The sequence below is a fragment of the Leuciscus leuciscus genome (genome assembly GCF_965113295.1).
Source record: "Leuciscus leuciscus genome assembly, chromosome: 1".
In the NCBI taxonomy this organism is placed as follows: Eukaryota; Metazoa; Chordata; class Actinopteri; order Cypriniformes; family Leuciscidae; genus Leuciscus; species Leuciscus leuciscus.
The window spans coordinates 46625939-46645571 of record NC_138725.1 but is presented as its reverse complement, the minus strand read 5'-3'; the positions used below and the strand labels follow the sequence as shown (position 1 = coordinate 46645571).

At 35.0% G+C, this 19633-nt stretch overlaps 4 protein-coding genes across 4 annotated transcripts; 2 read left to right on the top strand and 2 right to left on the bottom strand.

Moving 5' to 3' along the window:
- Window positions 1-373: 373 nt before the first annotated feature.
- Window positions 374-5846, bottom strand: pdap1b (pdgfa associated protein 1b). Its single transcript, XM_082162560.1, has 7 exons — window positions 5734-5846; window positions 5484-5623; window positions 5191-5282; window positions 4245-4340; window positions 3187-3305; window positions 2823-2974; window positions 374-913 (listed from the first exon to the last, which is right to left on the bottom strand). Exons 2-7 carry the CDS (start codon window positions 5494-5496, stop codon window positions 849-851), a joined length of 537 nt encoding a protein of 178 aa, XP_082018686.1. The 5' UTR covers window positions 5497-5623; window positions 5734-5846; the 3' UTR covers window positions 374-848.
- A 119-nt stretch (window positions 5847-5965) lies between these two features.
- bud31 (BUD31 homolog) lies at window positions 5966-8320 on the top strand. Its single transcript, XM_082162564.1, has 4 exons — window positions 5966-6208; window positions 6442-6564; window positions 6651-6817; window positions 8136-8320. The coding sequence occupies exons 1-4, from the start codon at window positions 6115-6117 to the stop codon at window positions 8184-8186; spliced, it is 435 nt and encodes a 144-aa protein (XP_082018690.1). The 5' UTR covers window positions 5966-6114; the 3' UTR covers window positions 8187-8320.
- A 1476-nt stretch (window positions 8321-9796) lies between these two features.
- On the top strand, window positions 9797-13789 carry cpsf4 (cleavage and polyadenylation specific factor 4). The gene is made up of 8 exons (XM_082164238.1): window positions 9797-10221; window positions 10372-10422; window positions 10506-10658; window positions 10769-10864; window positions 11106-11199; window positions 11290-11362; window positions 12981-13157; window positions 13263-13789. Exons 1-8 carry the CDS (start codon window positions 10119-10121, stop codon window positions 13329-13331), a joined length of 816 nt encoding a protein of 271 aa, XP_082020364.1. The 5' UTR covers window positions 9797-10118; the 3' UTR covers window positions 13332-13789.
- A 259-nt stretch (window positions 13790-14048) lies between these two features.
- Window positions 14049-15715, bottom strand: atp5mf (ATP synthase membrane subunit f). The gene is made up of 4 exons (XM_082164247.1): window positions 15569-15715; window positions 14606-14713; window positions 14379-14495; window positions 14049-14270 (listed from the first exon to the last, which is right to left on the bottom strand). Exons 1-4 carry the CDS (start codon window positions 15582-15584, stop codon window positions 14242-14244), a joined length of 270 nt encoding a protein of 89 aa, XP_082020373.1. The 5' UTR covers window positions 15585-15715; the 3' UTR covers window positions 14049-14241.
- Between the last annotated feature and the right edge of the window lie 3918 nt (window positions 15716-19633).

Genomic DNA, 19633 nt, shown 5'->3' with positions numbered 1-19633 from the left:
TTCAGATCTTACATTTGAATAACTTAAGACTTCACAAATGCTATTTTTTAAGGCTTAAGAACACCCTGGGACTTTGAGAACTACGGTAAGGGGTTGTGTGCGATATGATAATGCTAAAAATATATATTTTCGCAATATGTTTCTAATACACTCTAAAATGATCTAGAAATATATAATATAAATTATATAATGTATAATGTAATGATCTAAAAATAATTTGTAATAAATGTCAATACATTTAACAACTACAAAATGTCAAAAATATAAATGCATTCAAGTACAATGTACAAAACTACACCTTTTAAAAAAATCTAAACAATTCCTCGGAAGGGATTCAAGAATACTATTAAGATTTACAAAACAATTCACGATATAATAAAAAGTTCTGACATTTTATTGGTATGTTGTTCTTTACATTATTCGAAGGGAATACCATCAGAACATCATTCTAAATTACACCAGGTCCTTTACAACTGAGGACAGATGTCTTTATTCTTACAGTAATCCTTTAAACTGAGATGGCAAAGTCCACTCAGTTACATGTGGCAATATGTTAATATATTAATAAATATGTCTATACTTTTATCACTGAGTGAAAGCAAGCATTAAGATTTAGATACTTTAGTGAAAGCACCAGAGCTTTCACAAATGCATTTTATTTGGACAATAAAATGCCTGCTTTCTGGATTAATATACTCTGAAATATTCCTTTTCAATGGAACATTGTGTTATATCATCTTACATAGCATACCACATTATCTTTTGCGTTGTCTTCAAAAATAACATTGTCAATATAACTGTATACTGTCCACAAATGCATTAAAACCTCTAAGAATCCAATATTTGGATTACTTGAGTGACAATGTATGTAGTCCTTTAGCCGCCGCTGCTGCCGCCGCTGTTGCGTCTTTTTCTACAATGACAAAGAAGAAAACAATAATTAATCTCTGATTTGCCATGAGACATTTTGCCCACATTTACATTGCATGGTTTAAGTAACCCAATTTAGATTTTTTTTTCCTCACGTGGCACAGATCGGATATGACCCACGAACGTGTAAGCAGGAAAAAGAATATGGAGTCCGATACTCTCAGATCGGTTTCACGCCTCATTCATATGTGGAAATAAATCTGACATGAATTGGATATGTGGATTTGCATCTGTCATGTAAGCAACGGACAGATCGGATATTCCCACTGTCAATGCGAGTCGTACGTCACTGAAAAGGCAACAGTGGTGAATGATGTCACTCAGGTGGACACCAACTGCGATCACATGACTTTTTTTTTCAGTGTCCAGGCTGCATCAAGTGCTCTCCTCTTTTTTTTCCTCTGCCTTAAGAGACCATAATTTTGTATGCGTCCATTGCAAATCACGCCGTTTTTACTTCCTTTTCGGTCTAAGCTTTTCCGGGTCAGTACGTCTACATTGGGTTGTTATGCCAAGTGTATAGTGTAAATGCAGATATCGGATATGGGTCACTTTGAAAGAAGATGTAAGCTGGGCCCACAGTTGTTCAGAAGTAATCTAATCAAATTTCGGATTGGAGCAAATCTTTAAAATGGGCTGTTCAAAAGAAGAAGAAAAAAAGTATTCCAAAATTGGATTAGATCACAAAATCCAATCTTAGTTTTAAATCGTCAGTTTGTGTTGTTCAAAACCTTTTAGTAAAATAGATTAGGATACCTTTGATCCCCAAAAAAACAGGATTATGTTGATCCCAGCAGAAGGGTGGATTTCAGGAACAAAAATTTAATAAAACTTTAAAACTGGTAAAAAAAAATACAACATTTGTATCACGTAATATATACACACATTTTTATTTTTATATGGATCTTGATTAGTTTAACAGTTCAAATAAAAAAGGAAACATTATGCTACATATTAAACCTTTCAGTACAGTAAAGTAAAAAAAAAAAACCATAATAATAACAAACATAATATATTTAACTTTAAATGTGTTTTTTAATCGCGGTATATAAACTACATTGGGACAATCATCAGAGAAAATACTTTCGACTGGTTCATCTAACAACTGCATCCCTTACTGTATGTATATTTGTTTGTTTTTGTTGTGGGTCACATGAGGGGCTACGGAAACTCTAAAGGGACGTGGTAATGGGAGGAAAAATATGAGGTGGGAGGATAAATCAATTTTAATGCTTTTGTGTTCTTTCACAAATGTTTTGCGTTCCCCCAAGAAACTTTTCATTCACTCTCAAAACTTTTGAGTTCTTTGAGAATGAATGCAAACTGTCTTGGTGGAAAACAAAACTAAATGTATATAAAATATATAATTGTTCTCCTATTTCATATTTTTCTTTACATCTCCATGTCCCTTTAGTGCCTCCATAGGGGGCTGATTGTTTGAAGGAAATTGAAAATGGAAGGGGATGTTTGTTTGTTTATGTTATTTTCTTTCTCTTTATATAAAAACACTTAAAGTGACCCACACTGACTCTTCTACCTGTTGCTCTTTACATATCTAGCAGTCTATTACACTGTGAAATGTAACCCCATGTAATCCAGATTTGGTAATCCGGAAAAGTGTCTATCTGAATCAGAGTGATCCAATTCTATTTTACTTCTTTCTTTCTTTTTTACGGTACAAAAGAAGACGGAATACCTGATCCTGGATAGCAAAACATGGGATTTATAAATCAAGTTTATTCTAATCCAGATTAAACATTTTAAACAACTGGGCTCAGGTCATCAAAAAAATTGTATATAGTCAACAAATTGGAATTGGGCATCAAGACCTGCCGTGTAAACGTGGCCTTTCACAAGTGGTTCTACAACATTGCCTTGTACTGAAGATTTACCTTTACGTTCCTCTTCTTTTTTCCGTGCGGCCTCCTCACGTTGTTTTCTAATAATGGCGAGTCGAGCGAGGTCGGCTTTAGCTTGATCTGTCTTTCCTGCTAAATGCATTTTCATATACCTCTCCTTGGCCTTTTGCTTTTCAATCTCTTCTCTAAAATATGGAGAGAAAAAAAAAAAGTATATATACTGTATATTGAAATAGCTGAAAGGGAACAGATGTACGTATCTAGAAGACTATGTATAAAAGCATATTAAACATTTAGTATAATGTGAGCAGCAATGACATAAAAAATTATACACATAAAATTATGACAAATAATGAGAGGGTAACAAGTAGTTGGAGATAAAGACGTTGTCTCTTACCTTTCTCTTCTGGAAAGCTGTTTAGGACCCTCAAGTTCTATCTCTGTGACTTTCTTTGTTTTTTGGGCAACTCGATTAGGATTTTCAATCTCTATCAATCCCTCAATACCCTTCCTTTTCTGTGACAAAAATGGAGACAGTGTTGTTATTGTTAACTGAAACTATAACTATTTAAATGGTTTAGTTAATTCAAATATATAAACACTTTAAAAATAAAATAAGGCTGAAAGAAAAATAAAATAAGAATATTAGATAAAAAAAGACGTAAACTTAAAAAAACTAAATGTAAATTAGAAATGTTGGCTTTGCAACTAACTGAAATAAAATAGGTTTGTGTTGAAGTAACAAATTACTAATACTAAAACTGAAATAAAAATCAATTAAAGCTAACTAGAAACATAACATAAAAAATAAAACTTCAACTAAAATATAAAAATAAAAGCCAATTCAAAATATTTTAAGTATCGCCAACCATCCTTCATCCATCAGATGACTGTGACTGACATTCCACATAATTCCTACGTTCTAAACACAGTGATTGAGTGACTAATCAAAGAGCAATGCTCTGCTACACCCAGTGAGATTCAACATTAAGGTCCATTCAAACCAGGGACGATAACTATAACGATAATTATGACATTTTAATAATAATTCTAGTTCTATGAGAATAGGGCAATCCTATTCAATAACGACACAGAGTAACAAGTTGGAATCACTTTTTAGAACTATGTTTTTCAGCTGATGAATGAAAGAAACATTGACAGCCAATCAGAATCCACAGACTTTAACAAGCTTGAGCATTTAAAGCGGCTGACGACAAATCTGCAGCACACGCTTACAATAAACAGAACGTTAGAACATACATTAGTGTGGATGCTGCTAATATAGTTATCGTTATAGTAATTGTTCTTGGTGTGAGCGGTCCTTAACAGTGTGCCTGATGTTTGTGACCAGAACTGGCTGAATATCCACGTCCTGTCACAGTAGTCTCTGATGAATAAAAGTAGATGGACAGCTCTGGAGGAACATGCAAGCACCAATTCTGAGATCAAATTTACCTGAGACCCCTCATCATCACTGTCCTCTGAGCCTGAAGCTGTCAGTTTGTCCTCAATCTGGTTGTCGTTCACTGCTGCACCTTCTTCTTCTTCATTCTACAATGTTCAAATAAACCATTACCACCATACAACAATTCATTTGTTTAGGTAATTTGACTTGTAGATGGCCACTGAATCTGAAAGTGGCAGTAGAGAGTGGAGCTCTTAGAATCAATTACCTTTTGTATTTTTCTTAACTACTGTTATTTTAAATTGTAAGAAAGGAGTGGAGTTTAAACAGACTAATGATTGGAAAAGTGTCACCAGAGAGAAGTCTGTCATTGCACTGAACGTTTTATGAAATTTTTGAATAAAAATGACAAGGTCAAAACAACACTGCATGGATGAATCCTTCACAATAAGATCATTAAGACACACTTAGTGAATTAATGGGGTTCATTTTCATTCCATGCCGACTTTAGACAACATTCCCTTCTTAGAGAAACTACTCAAAACTGTTCCAGCAGAGGGAGCTGCTGTGTTTGGTCGTATTAAAGGGTTAGTCCACCGAAAATATTTAATTATTTCATTAATTACTCACCCTCAAGTCAGTTCTGTTTTTTGGCACGAACAAAGCACTCACATCGCTTCATAAAACTGAGGTTATCTCACTGGAGACACGTGGATTACTTTTATGATGTATTTACTTTATGGGGCTTGAAAGTGGTAGTTGCATAATTGTCAATGGAGGGACAGATTTCATCAAAAAAAATAATTTGTGTTCCGAAGATAAACAAAAGTCTAACAGGTTTACAAACGACATGGGGGTGAGTAGTTAATGACAGAAGTTTAATTTTTGGGTGAACTATCCCTTTAAGACTATTACTTAAACGTTAATGCTTACTTTAAAAGCTCATTCTTGCCCATATTTGTTTGTATTTCTGTCTGAAGTTGCAATACAACTTACCTTTTTTCGTTCTTTTTCTTCTTTCATTTGAGCATCTATTTCTTCAGGACTTGTGTAGGTTCTCATGCGACCTTTATGGCCCCCTTTTTTCCCTAAAATAAGCAACAACAACAAAAGAATATATCACTTTCTAAAAGTATTGCTCTCAATTAAAAATATCCAGATAAAGCAGAATACATATTTTAAAAGTACAGAATACCGACTGTATATAATGTCAATCCAAAAAGCAAACTATATGAGCAGCACCATCATGACGTGCTTAATCAGTGATCTAAAACTAAATGATCTCTTACCTCCTTTAGGCATGATGAAGATTAAACTTAACTTGTTATTTTTTTTAAATCCACTCAAACACACTACCAGTCCCAACAAAAGCTTGGTACAGTTATGATAGCAGGTTGCCTCACTTCACCACACTCTCGCGTATCCAATTCTGTAGGTACAAAATTGCAGTAATTAAAAAATTGCAGTAAGTGGTTTTGATTGGCTTGGGGGCGATACAGTAAATAAAACAAATATACAATTCCACGATTAAGTAAGTACAGTCATCGATGATCATATAGCCAGCGGGTCCATATTTATATATTTACATTCAGGCACACAATCAGGCACCTAGCCTGACGCAATTTACTGGAAGAGAGAATAACACCACAGCTTCTCCATAATAAAACCAATGTTGATATGTGTATGAGTCGGGATTTCAATGCAATCCATTTGAGAAATGAAATGTCAAATAAAATAAGCCTGATAATAATTATATGTGTAAGAACAAAGACGTTGACGTAACTTTCGTGTAACAAGTCATTCTTTAAGGACCTAGACGAGTGACGTCATCTGCCTGGCGACAGAAATCGGTAAAGTTCCTAATGCATCAGCTCGTTTTGCTAAATAACTGAGACGATCGTATATTGCCTATATATTACAATGCCTAAGGTGAAAAGGAGTAGGAAACCACCTCCAGATGGTTGGGAGCTCATAGAGCCAACTCTTGACGAACTGGACCAGAAAATGCGCGAAGGTTCGTTCAGCAAGCTACAATCTATAGCCAGAATGCTAACAAGTCGATTGTTTATTTGGAACGTTTAATGATCAGAAGGAACGTTGGTGTAATAAAACATTAATAGTTGTGTATGTCGTTAATAAAACATAAAAAAAAGATTAAGAAGTCACTTTTTTATTGTGCGATTGTCTAGATAATATCACGTTTACACGTCTACCACGGTGTTCTTAACAGATACTTTACATTCACAGCTGAAACCGAGCCACATGAGGGCAAACGAAAAGTTGAGTCTCTTTGGCCAATCTTCCGACTTCATCACCAACGCAGCCGTTACATTTTCGACCTTTTCTACAAGAGAAAGGCCATCAGTCGAGGTATAGTAGTGAGATTCATCTTTGTAGTGTTTGTTTTATTTCGAGATCTGTAAGCTGTTAACTTTTCATTTCTATTTAATTCCTAGAGCTTTATGACTACTGCATCAAAGAGGGCTATGCAGACAAAAACTTGATTGCCAAATGGAAGAAACAGGGTTATGAAAATCTGTGTTGTCTGCGGTGCATTCAGACGCGCGACACTAACTTTGGAACAAATTGCATATGCAGAGTTCCCAAGGGCAAGCTTGAAGTGGTAAGAATCAGAAAGAGCTTCGTTGTTTACACACACAAGGAATTTACCTTGGTATTGAAGCTTCCAGTACACGCATATAAATATAACGAGACATGATCAAATTTAAGAATAAAATATAAAAATAAATGTATAAAGACACAGATATGTTTAGTCACAATAAGCATTAACGGTATTGTGAATAATAATATGAATAAATATGACTGAATTAATTTACAAAGATATTGCGCAAACAGTTGGAGTATTGCACTTACAGGCATGTGTCTTGGGAGGCATTTAAAGGGATAGTTCACCCAAAAATGAAAATTCTGTCAGTAATTACTCACCCTCATGTTATTCCAACTCCGTAAGACTTTCGTTCATCTTCGGAACACAAATTAAGAGATTTTTGATTAAATCTGAGAGCTGTCTCACTCCTTCATAGGCTTCTATGTAATTTCATTCTGCCAGCCCAGAAAGGTTAGTAAAAAAATCTTTAAAATAGTCCAAGTGACTACAGTGGCTCAACCTTAAGTGTATCAAGTGACGAGAATACTTTTTGTGCGCAAAAAACAACAACAACTACTTTATTCAACTATTCATTTTCTTCTGTGTGGGCCTCTGACGTGATTTCACGAGAGCGCTGCGACGCATGCGCGAGAACTGAGAAGATGACACAGATGGGTCTCGATGTAGTGTTTAAAATGGTTCTAAAGTGTGCATTTCCTGGATGTCAGAATCGTGAGAAACCAACGAGAAAACGTAAAAGTGCCTTACCAATGCCGCAAAATGAATTGCTTACCTTTTACACTTTCCCATCAAATGATCGTGAGCGTCATCTTCTCAGTTCTCGCGCATGCGTCGCAGCGCTCTCGTGAACTCACGTCAGAGGCCCACACAGAAGAAAATGAATAGTTGAATAAAGTAGTTGTTGTTGTTTTTTGCGCACAAAAAGTATTCTCGTCACTTGATAAACTTAAGGTTGAGCCACTGTAGTCACTTGGACTATTTTAATTATGTTTTGACTAACTTTTCTGGGGGAGTGAGCCAGCTCTCAGATTTCATCAAAAATAAATCAATTTGTGTTCCGAAGATGAACGAAAGTCTTACGGAGTTGGAACAACATGAGGGTGAGTAATTACTGACAGAATTTTCATTTTTGGGTGAACTAACCCTTTAACTGTTTAAGAGGGAAATGGCCGGTGAGAAGAAGCTGTTTCTGTGTCTAGATGTTCTAGTGATTCCATTTTTCTTCACCAAACACTGGTCCTGTTAGTAACTATGTATGCCAAGATTTTTTACATTTCTTTCACTGTCCCTAATTTGCTCTTTGTTGTCTTAGGGTCGTATCATTGAGTGCACTCACTGTGGATGCAGAGGATGTTCGGGATGAGGCAAAGGGGAAACCGCTTACTGACCTTTGATTTGTATTTTTAATACATTTAATGGTGTTATTGAAATAATGACTGTTGTTTATGTATGTTTTGAATTTTTTTTTTATTAAACTGCTGTATCTTAATCATTCTGGATCAGTGTTCAGTCTCATACTTTGATTATCAATCATATATATGAAATATTATATTACATGTCAGGGTTTCCCAGACTGGGGATTGTGATGGAACTGCATTGGGGGGATGGAGTCTATTTCTTTACTTTAATAGGGTAAAGAAAAGCTATTAAGTAATTAAATCATACATTTAAAATAAAAACAATCAAAATAAAATAATAAATACATATTTTATTTGTATGCCTGCATGTCATGTGATCATTAACCGACATCAGAGAGCCATGAACTTCATTTTATTTTGTATTATTATTGACTTAATCCTATTATTGACCTAACCAATTATCTTAAAATCTCAGGGGGTACTTCAAGTAAATATATTAGGTCAAAGAGGTTCAGCTGACAAAAAAAAAATAGTTGGGGATAAGATCTGAATCTGGACATTTCAATGTGTTTGAAAGACAAAAGCCTTCCAAAGACATACATGGTTAAATGACTGACTGCGTGATAATTAAAAGAATGGATGTGTTTGTTAGGAGCTGATTAGATATGCAATGTTGAGTAAACTTAAAAGTGAAATGATTTCAGTAAATCGCATGCTGTGTGGGTCTCAGTTTTCAGTGTTAGGTGGTGGCTGGTCTGTGTGTGGACTTCCACAAACCTGGAAGACATTCTGAATATATAAGTTATAGACTTTTATTTTATTTTTGGAAAGGAACATTTAAAAGATAAAAAAAATAAGTAGTAGGGAGAGTTAATTAATTGTGAATAATTTACTGCCATTGTGAGAATAACATGTAATAATTTTAAAACAATATAATCTAATTACAAGTACTTAATTTTTTTGGAACTGGAACTGCCTAATCACTGAATACCAATTAAAATGTCCCTAATATTATTGAAAAATGTTTACTGATGATACAAATTCAGTTTTTACATCAGTTCCTTGCAGCTTAAGAATAATTTATTAATGAGTGAATGGGTGTCATTCCTTTATCTTAAAAATAATGAATAGCTACATTTTTAGAAGTGGATGTGACTTAATTCTTATCCTTATCTGTTCAAAATACTCAAATGAAAATGGACATGCCAAGCTGAAATATAATTCCTCCTCCGGTTCCTCAGCTATGTTCTACATTTTCTTAACTAAAATATTAAATGGAGAAATACATAAATGTATGACTAAAACTCAGATTCACACATTCACATTTGAAATCCCAGTACAATTTGTCCAGCCGCACCACTGCCAGCACTCTTTTGTAATACAATCGGTTGGCACTGCATGGCGCTAGTGACTGCAACAGACCTTTTAATCAACAACCAACACACTGATCAAGATCAGCATTTCGTATATTCTTTATGTCGCCCAAATCGCCATCTAACGACAAATCACCCGTAGATAATTAGCACACCTTTTTTGATATTAACAAGGCGAAATTACTCATTTAATGAAATACATTTAAAAAAAAATTCCCAGAAACCTCGACGCTGTTGTAATTGATTATACGGCCTGGAGTTCGTGGGTCAGGGGTCACCGTTGAGCAGCGCTGTTGAAGCAGACGGTTCTAAAATCAACTGTTTATTTACAATGTTTATCTCTTTTACCGATCCACTCATGCGCTACATTAAAAATCGTTTACTCAATTAATACATCTGCATACTTTTTCGCTATTCTGTCTTTATACGTCTTGTATTAAACCCGATCAAAGGCACACTGATAAGTTGCTAGCCATCAAGTCTTCTTTTAGTTTTCAGATAAAGTGTTATAACGAAAAGACTTTCAGCTGCTGTTAAAAAAAGCATACAGAATATAATATCAAAATGCAGGAATTAATCGCTTGTGCCGATCACCTCAAGTTTGATCTAGAACTGGCTGTAGAACAACAATTGGGCGCTCAACCATTGCCATTTCCAGGAATGGACAGTAAGTTAACTGGAGCACTGATGAATATTTGTTTCGTTTTCTGATTTATTATTTGTAACATATAAGACGAACTGCTTGATAAATATTGCTCAGAACAGAAGACCTTTAATAACAAATATTATGTACAAATATTTTCTTGTTCTTCTACAGAATCTGGCGCTGCTGTATGCGAGTTCTTCATGAGAGCTGCCTGTATGAAAGGCATGTATTCCAAACGCTTGTTTAAGGTTTTAACGTGTACATCAGACTTACTGATTTGATCTGACTTTACTCTCTTTTGACAGGTGGAATGTGCCCCTTCAGACACATCAGTGGAGAAAAGACTGTGGTGTGCAAGCACTGGCTTAGAGGTTTATGCAAGAAAGGAGACCAATGTGAATTTTTACACGAGTATGACATGACAAAGATGCCTGAATGTTATTTCTACTCTAAATTCGGTTAGTATTTTATTATCTATCTATCTATCTATCTATCTATCTATCTATCTATCTATCTATCTATCTATCCGTCTGTCTGTGTAATAAGTGTTAATAACTTCTTTGTGCAGGGGAGTGCAGTAACAAAGAGTGTCCATTCTTGCACATTGATCCAGAATCTAAGATTAAAGATTGCCCATGGTATGATAGGGGTTTTTGTAAGCATGGTAAGTCTTTTTATTTTCGGATATTTGCATTTTTACATTTATATATATTATTACATTTAAAAAAAGTTGTATAAAAATTGTATTACATTCAATTCTGTTAAATCAAGCTAGGATGTTTCAAATGAATGTTTAAGTTAATATTTATATTTAAATGAAAGTTACATTACATATATTTCAAAATGAATTGTTGTAACGAAAAAATTTAAATGTCCATTTCTCCCACCCCCCCCCCCCCCTTAAGGTCCGGATTGCAGACACAGACACACAAGAAGAGTCATTTGTGTAAATTACCTTGTTGGCTTCTGCCCAGAGGGCAAGTCATGCAAATTTATGCAGTGAGTATCTGTCATTGCAATTGTGAATGTGATTTAAAGAAACATTTCTGCTTCAATTATAACCAAATTATTATTTTTTGTAATTCCTAGCCCAAGATTTGAACTCCCAATGGGTGCGGCTGAACAACCACCATTACCTCAACAAGCACAGTCTCAGCAAAAGGTTTTTTTTCTTCTTTTTTTTCAAAATACTCTTAAAGGGGTCATATGATGATTTAAAAAAATGTCCTCTTCCTTTTGTGTGTAATGTATCTATTTGCACATGTATACAATCTGCAAAGTTACAAAGCACATAGTCTCCCACAAAAGGGATTTAGGGTATGTTTACATTACAATGAGGTACTAAAAACAGAAAAGTGTTTACTTTGCGTTTTTCGCATACAGACGACGTTGTCAAAACCAATCCCGTTCACACGGATCTTCAACAATGTCCAAAAACGCGGTATTATTCATGCCAGGCCAGTAATTGGCCCGAACACATAATGCGCATGGCATCAATTTTTTCACAAATTCATGTTTTTGTAGTGTACAAGGAGACAATAACAGTATTCGTGCACTTTGAATCCCATTTTCAAAAGCATTTTCAGGCTCCCAAAACGCCATTTTGGTGTATATGAACGGCCAAAACGCATAAAAAGTTTTCTGTTTTTAGTTGAAAACGGTGTAGTGTAAATGGCCCTTATTCTATCTAAAAAATAACACTGATCCAGACCTGTCTAATACGCAAAGTCAAAGTCCAGATATTACTTGTCTGTCACAATATGAAATGTTAGCATAACGCCTCCCCAAAAGTATAAGCAAAGAAATAATGTGAGGCTTCAGTGAACTGTAGTGTAATAATCGCCATGTTATGTTATGTTATGGTAAGGAGTTCAATCTATGCTTTTCAGACAGACTGGGAATAGAAATGCTGCAATAATATACATTATGTGAAAAATAATGTTCTTTGAACATTAAAGCTTGTTTACCTATTCTACGGAACCCCTAAAAGACATGGTGATTGAAAAAATATGAAATGCTATTGCAGTCTTTCACAAAACTTTTCAAAGAACTCAAGTTTTGCACACAAATGCAACGTTTTTTGTGGGAAGATAAAGGTTTTACGTGCGAACACAAAGTTTCCATGGGGAATGCAAAAACATTGACAATTTTTTACACCCATTCTTACTTTTTTCACTACTGTTTCCCTTTCGGGGCTCCGTACCGATCTACAGGGTTCCCACTGGTCCTTGAAATCCTTGAAAGTTTGTGAATCTAAAAAAAATAAAATAATCAAGGCCCTGGAAAGTTTTTGAAAATAAACATGCATTGTTACAGGTCCTTGAAAGTGTTTGAATTTATTTTGTGCAAGAAGTTTTCTGGAAAAAATTCCATATTATTCCCTCCAGTCCTCTAATGTGTTATTTAGCCAACATTTCGTGGCCTATGCATACTAGCTTGCTTGATTTACGTTAGTTACGTGCATTTACGTATTACGTTAAGTGTTTCCCGCGTGAGGTACTTTGTGTTGTACGTTGCCATGACGTTCACGCACACACAAAACTACTACAATGGCACCTCAACGTTTGTTGTTGGACACAACAAATGTGTCCCCGCATTAAGCTGAATAAATTTGAGGGTATTGGACCAGGAAAGTCCTTGAATTTGAAGTGAACCAAGGTGTGAGAACCCTGTATCTAGTACAACCAATACACAAAATAATGAACTTTTAAAACAACATCATATAGCCTCTTTAATGCTTACTTTGATACTAATGTTTCATCTTCATTTTTACTCTCCAGCAGCAAAACATGCAGCCCATAAACAGATCGTCACATTCACTCATCCAGTTAACCAACCCCAATATCAACAACAACCACCACCAGAGAATGCCAAATGTTGTTGGGATAATGCATTCTCACGGCAACATGGGTGGACCTCGCGGTCCTCGTCCACTGGACCAAGTTACATGTTACAAGGTGGGAACGCCATTTGATTTTATGCATAAACTTTTTATGTCTGCCATATTAATTTGATGCCCACAAAATGTGCAATCACACTCAATGTCTGTTTGCTTCTTCCAGTGCGGCGAGAAGGGCCATTACGCAAACAAATGCACAAAAGGACACCTGGCGTTTTTGAGTGGACAGTAGTTTTCTGAATAAAGGATCTCAAATATGTGGTGATAACTTGCAAAGTGAGGTATTTGATTCCTAGTACATTACCCTTTCACTGTAAAGGTTAAAGATGAGTGATGTAAATGTGGCTCTACCTCACTGTCCATGTGCCAAGAGCATCACAGTCAAAAGGTAGAAAACCACTTTTTTACTGATTTTTGTTTTTCTTTCAAACAAAACCTTACAGAATCACATACTTTGAAATGTGAGTCTTTTGTATTGGAGCAACACGCATCTTGATTGCTTAAGCTTTAAAGCAATGCTGAAATTCTTGGAAAATATATGAAACAGCCTTTAGGGAGAACATTGTGTCATTTAGCAGCCAAGATGATCTGAAGAGACATAATTTTGCAGTCTATTGACATGCCTTTTTTATCTATAAAAATGGATGTTGTACTTATTACAATAAAGGTTAACTTGAGTTTATAAAAGCATTATCTTTGACTTGTTTTATCTGTATCTTATAACATGACAAGTAGCAACAAAACTATTCATACTGTTTTAGCTTTTGTGTCTGGATGAGGATCATGTTGTCCCTCTTCCCACATTCTTGTGCTTTGAAAATTCAGTGAACATTTCCCCCCCCTAATAATCTTTTGCAACGTTACTGACTGCATACTGAATTTGTATTTAAAATCTGTGGAACCTTCCTAACGCCGGAGTCGTGACAAAACACAAAAAGTCTAACCCCCATCAATTGAATACATGTTTATTTCATCACAAGAAATGTGAATAATCAAGTATTATACATACAGCCTACACTTTTGTATGCTTTCAATAAAGAGTCCAAATTAAATAAATGTCATTTTATTCTTGGTCACAACAGTCACAAACAGAGAAAGCTGAGAGGTGTGGCGATCACACTGCTGCAGACGAAGGATTTGTTTTAGTGGTACTTCCTCCACCTGTCGTGCTCTGTTGAGGGGCAAGAAATGAAACACTTCCTTTAGTGACACTAAATTTAGACAACAGTACAACGGCGAAGGACATTACTATGGATTCTCCAATACTTTTAGTACTTACTGATGTGATCGTATTCCCAGAGGTAGCTCAGGGCAATGTAACCAGCAATGAACATGGCAACTCCACCAATACCTCCTTTCTTCACATTGATGTATTTGTTGTAATATCTCTCATAGCCTTAGATGAGATTAGAGAAATTATAACACACAAACAGAAATTATTATAATATTATTGATCAAAGATGTTTTTCTAATATATATATATATATATAAAACATTAGTCATTACCTCCACGAACTCCACCAATAAGTCCATTTGGGGTGAAGTCTCTTTTTCCGAGCCACGATGGAAGTTCCCCAAGCTTGACGTCCATAAGCTTCCTCTGGGCCAGGGCAACTGAGGAAACAAAAAAAACACACACACAATTAAATAAACACAACTGTCAAGGCATTTCACTAGGTTTTATTTGATCAGCTCAGTTTCCTTGTGCATCCAAAAGAAACTTAAAAATAGTTTGTAAACAAGTAAAATAAGATTATGCAAAATGCCCTTTTTCAAAGTAGTCCAAAGCAGACTCAAAAAACACTCGGGTATAATGTTTGTTTGTTTTTTAAAATATTAAAGTACTATCGTTTTCAGTACTATTTGGTGACTATTCAGTACCATGGTGTAAACATATAGAAAACTTTGGTAATGCTACAATACTTTTTGTAAAGAGAATACTATTTAATAATATATTATTGCTAATATTAATAGTTACTAAATTATTTTGGTATTTTCTGAAGAATGTGAGATGAGTCAATGAGACACAATGACAATCTTAACTCACAAAATGTAACAATTGCTGCTGCTTTATTACTCTTGAGTGAAAGCTGTCAGCCAGAAGTGCAATACAGTATATAGTAGTTCAGCACATCATGTAATTGTAATTGTATTTTTCCCGCATTAACAAACCAGCACGATTCACTAACGAATATCTCACAAAACCCTATGGGAGGATTTGCATGTCATGGACATTATATTAAGTCATGAAGGTAATCAGGCATCCAATGTTAAAGAAAGTCCTTGACATGACTCGCGTCTGCCTGCATCGAGGCCTTCAGCGTCACTATACGCACAAACGACATCATGAACATTCACGCCATTTGTCTTCAGACACAGAGATGAATAAAACAGCACGATTTCTCTAAAAAAAACCTTGACGCAATACAGAGAAACATATTCAACTATGCAATTCCCATTCAGCCATACCTGGTTTATCCGCCATCTTGCTCAGAACTTCTAGATGATGGCTGCTGCAAGCAGGGTATGCTGGGAGTAAAATGAAGTGACGTCAACGGGCAAAATGTAGGGCGGGGTTTCCAGATCATGTGACCGCTGGACAGAAGAGCGGAGCTAAACGATCATACGATCAATTATGCTGTTTGGCTTTGATATCAATGCAATGAAAGAAACAAACATAAACAATATTATCGGTTTATTCTAGGATTAACTTTACCAAAGGCTGACACAAAAGTAAATATGCTGATAAAATACCAGGTTTTCTGGCATAATGACTGTAACAGTAGGCTACGTAAAAACAATCTTGTCTAAGCATCTAAAACAAGCAAAATAAAATAATTATATTATATTATTTTCTTGGTCTGTTTAATATAGGCTACTACCACTGGAGGGAGACATTACTGCATACGCACTTGTTTGTAAAACAGGCAATGATGAAAACACATCAAATCACATACTGCCTCTTTCTGGTGGTAAACATGTGCTTAATGGCAAGTAATCAGACCTACTTGTTGGTTTTTATAATGTGAACACTTGCACATGTCTTTAGACTTATGCAGATCTATTGTTTTAATTGTTTTAAGTTTAGCTAGAGAGAAAATTACTGGATTTTTTGCAGTGGTTATGTGGTTTTAGGCAAAAGCATCATCCTCTCTGAGCAACAGAGACATATAGACACTGAATTTATTGTTGCAAAATCAGGTAGTTGTTTTAGGGATGTTCATAGGCAAGTGCATTTAACTGTATGCCAAACTCGCTTAATAACTTAATAGTAATATTTGTTTTGCAACATTACAAAATGGGATGATTCAGCGTTGTGTCAGGATTTGTGGAAGTTTTTCATACAGTACAGATGATACAGATGACTAAAACAGCATCAGTATTTACAGGATCTTTCCTTAATTGAAGGCCCAGAGTAAAAAGTCATTCCGTAACAGCCATTTGCCTTTAGGTGCACATATACATCTATTTGTATATGGCAGAAGACCAAAAGCTTTCATGGCAGCTGAAAGCCTTTGAGTGGATATGTAGATCTCAGGTAATGTACTTAAGATGTATATACTTTAAACTGTGAATATCCTTTATATTACATGGATTTGTTTTCCGCTGTGACATTTAAGTAAATTATGGTAAAAGAAAAACAATTAAGTAGCCTAAATGATAGTTTAACAATAGTGACAAATATACATTTATTAATTTTAATACAATTAATTGTTACTATTAAAATGCTTGATTATTGTCTTTAACTCACTATTGTTTTGCACTAGTGTTTAATAACATTCAGTAAATGAGAAAGAGAGAAGTCTGTCATGGTGATCTCATTAGAATGAGAGACATGAGAGAGACTGTGGAAGATGCATTAGACAGGAGGTCAAAAGCATAAGTGTCATTCATTACTCTGCTCTGCCATAAAAATCCCCGGCAGAATTATAATTTTGAGATTTTAATTAAGATGGTGCCGCAGTCACGTCAAATGGATGCATCAGTTCATAGTCTTTCAGAACTGTCCAGCGTGCAGTTACATTATATTGGTTTTCATTATTCTCCTGTCTGCGCTGATTTTCACTATCCATATGTTTACTCCTCAAATATTATTATTGCCATAGGACACATATTACATTTTAAAAGAATATTATTTCTTCTAATCTATGTTTTCAGAGACCCGGGTTTATTAGTTTATCCATAATGTCTGCTAACAGATGGAAGATCGGGCCAATTTCAATTCCAGACTCTAATTTAACAAGTTAATAATCCTCATGATTAGGAAAATTATGTAACGGAAATAATGTTATTATTCTAGCTCATTTATCTGCCATGGGAATGAGAGAATAGATGAGTTCTCTGTGTGCCAGTGGATTTTCGAACTTTATTTTCTTTATTATTTTTCTTGAACACACTGACTCGTACTACTGCTGCAGACCTCCAGTTAGTATGTATACTAGAATGTTTTCTAAATTTAAGGATACCCGGATGACTTCCATTTGCCAAAACAAGCAGTACACAAATTACCTTACCTTACTACTGCATGGACTGCTGTATCCCACAATGCAATGTGCCTAACTTGACTTGCTATTTCCATTGTGATGGATAAACCAGAAGAAATATCCTCTTCACATCTCTTTCTTGACTCATTCAGTCTGCTTAATGTAAATGTAAATTTCTGCACAAAATCTGATTCAAAATGCTCAATAACCATTTTTATTTTCAAAATGATAACTAGTCGCAACATGCATAATTACAAAGTCATATCGCATACTATAGCATACTATTTTATATATTTATTGTGGGATTATGGCTTTATCAACTTTTTTTAAATAGTAGGCAGTATACAGTGCATACTGTGTATTCAGATTATTCAGATATTCTGTAATTTGTATTTAAAATACGTCAAATACTTCAAATATATATATTTTTATTTCACATATATGAACTTTCATCACCAGGCTTAATAGGACCATAGACATAAACGAATAGGACTACCAAATTGCCTATCACAGTTTTTGGCTAGATGCAAGAAAATCACGTGACGTGACACATCCTATTGACCCTGTTAACATTTACGGGTTTCTCAGAAGTGAACTTTTATAGCAGTGAATGACTACATTAAAAATATATTTTTTGTGTTCCCATTTGCTCAAATAGCAAAATAAATACGCCACAACAGCATTTTCACAACTTTCAAAAAGAGTTTCAAAAAGAAATAGAGAGAGATTGATAATGTCAATCGGCAGAGAGAGAAAGATATCAACTTTGTCACAGCCGCTGTATTAGAAACACCCTCACAGCAGCGTTAGTTTTTTTGTAATATAATACAAATATAATACAAATAACAATGTTATAGGCGTAATGATCTTTCATTATGGCAGTATGTGGCAACATGTACATTAAAAGCGCATCTTTTGCACTAAACAATGAAATTCTGAGATTCTATACTCTTACTTGTACCTAACTCCACTGTTACTCTCGCTCTTCAAAAGACTGTAAATTTTGTTTGTATTTTCAAATTAGTAAGTAATGAGTAAGTATTTGTAATTTGTAATGAAATACTTTTTGATGTATTTGTGCCCATCTAGTATTCAATAATATGGTATTGCATTCTGAACACAGCCTACGTTTTTAATCTTACAAGTGCTGTCGAGGGAGATCAGTTTACACTGATTGTATTAATAAAATGAAGGCCTTGAAGTGTGTCCAGGTAATTCTTCCTCACCGCATGTCTCACAAGCTAATTGCTTTTGACACTATATCAAAAATCTGTCTGCATGGCAGAGAAGAGAGACTATTATGTTTTGCATTATATATTCATATCTGCAATAACTGTCATGATAGGAATTAACATGTATAGCATAATGATTTTTCATTTACAATATTCAATCTCATTACATATACAAGAACTAATTGTTATAGTAATTACCTATTCTGCATGCACAAGGCCTGCGATACAATAAATGCCACCTCCTGTAAAACCTTCACCCTCACACAATCTCACATGATAGACTTATACTCTGAAACAGCTTTTTCCCTGAGGCTATTAGGCTCCTTAACACCCTCGTATCTAATTCCAATTCTTGGAACATGATTTAAATTCATCCTGCAGTGTTTGCATACATTGTTCTCTTGTTCTCTATACTTGTTCTTGTTCTGAGACTTATGACTGCACAAGCGCATTGGTTGAGTTTGTCATGATTTGAGTGTTTAGAAACAAAATTTACTAGACATTTGTTGTCAGATTTCATTGGTGATTTCAAATAGGAAATTCAATCATAAGATAAGTGAACAGCTTTGGAGAATTCGATGTTTTCCCATTAAAGAGATAGGAGCTGTACTTCCATGACTGATAGCTGCCCGAGAGGCTTTTCAAAGATGGCCGCCAAGTGAGACACAATGTCTTGACTTTAGGCACAGGTCTGTTTGGAGGCCACCTCCCGATGCCATTGTGAGATTTAATGTTCAAATAATAAAAAATAGTAAAGCAAATATAAAATCTAAAATCACAATAGCATGATATACTGTTTCAAAGTCATTGAATAAATT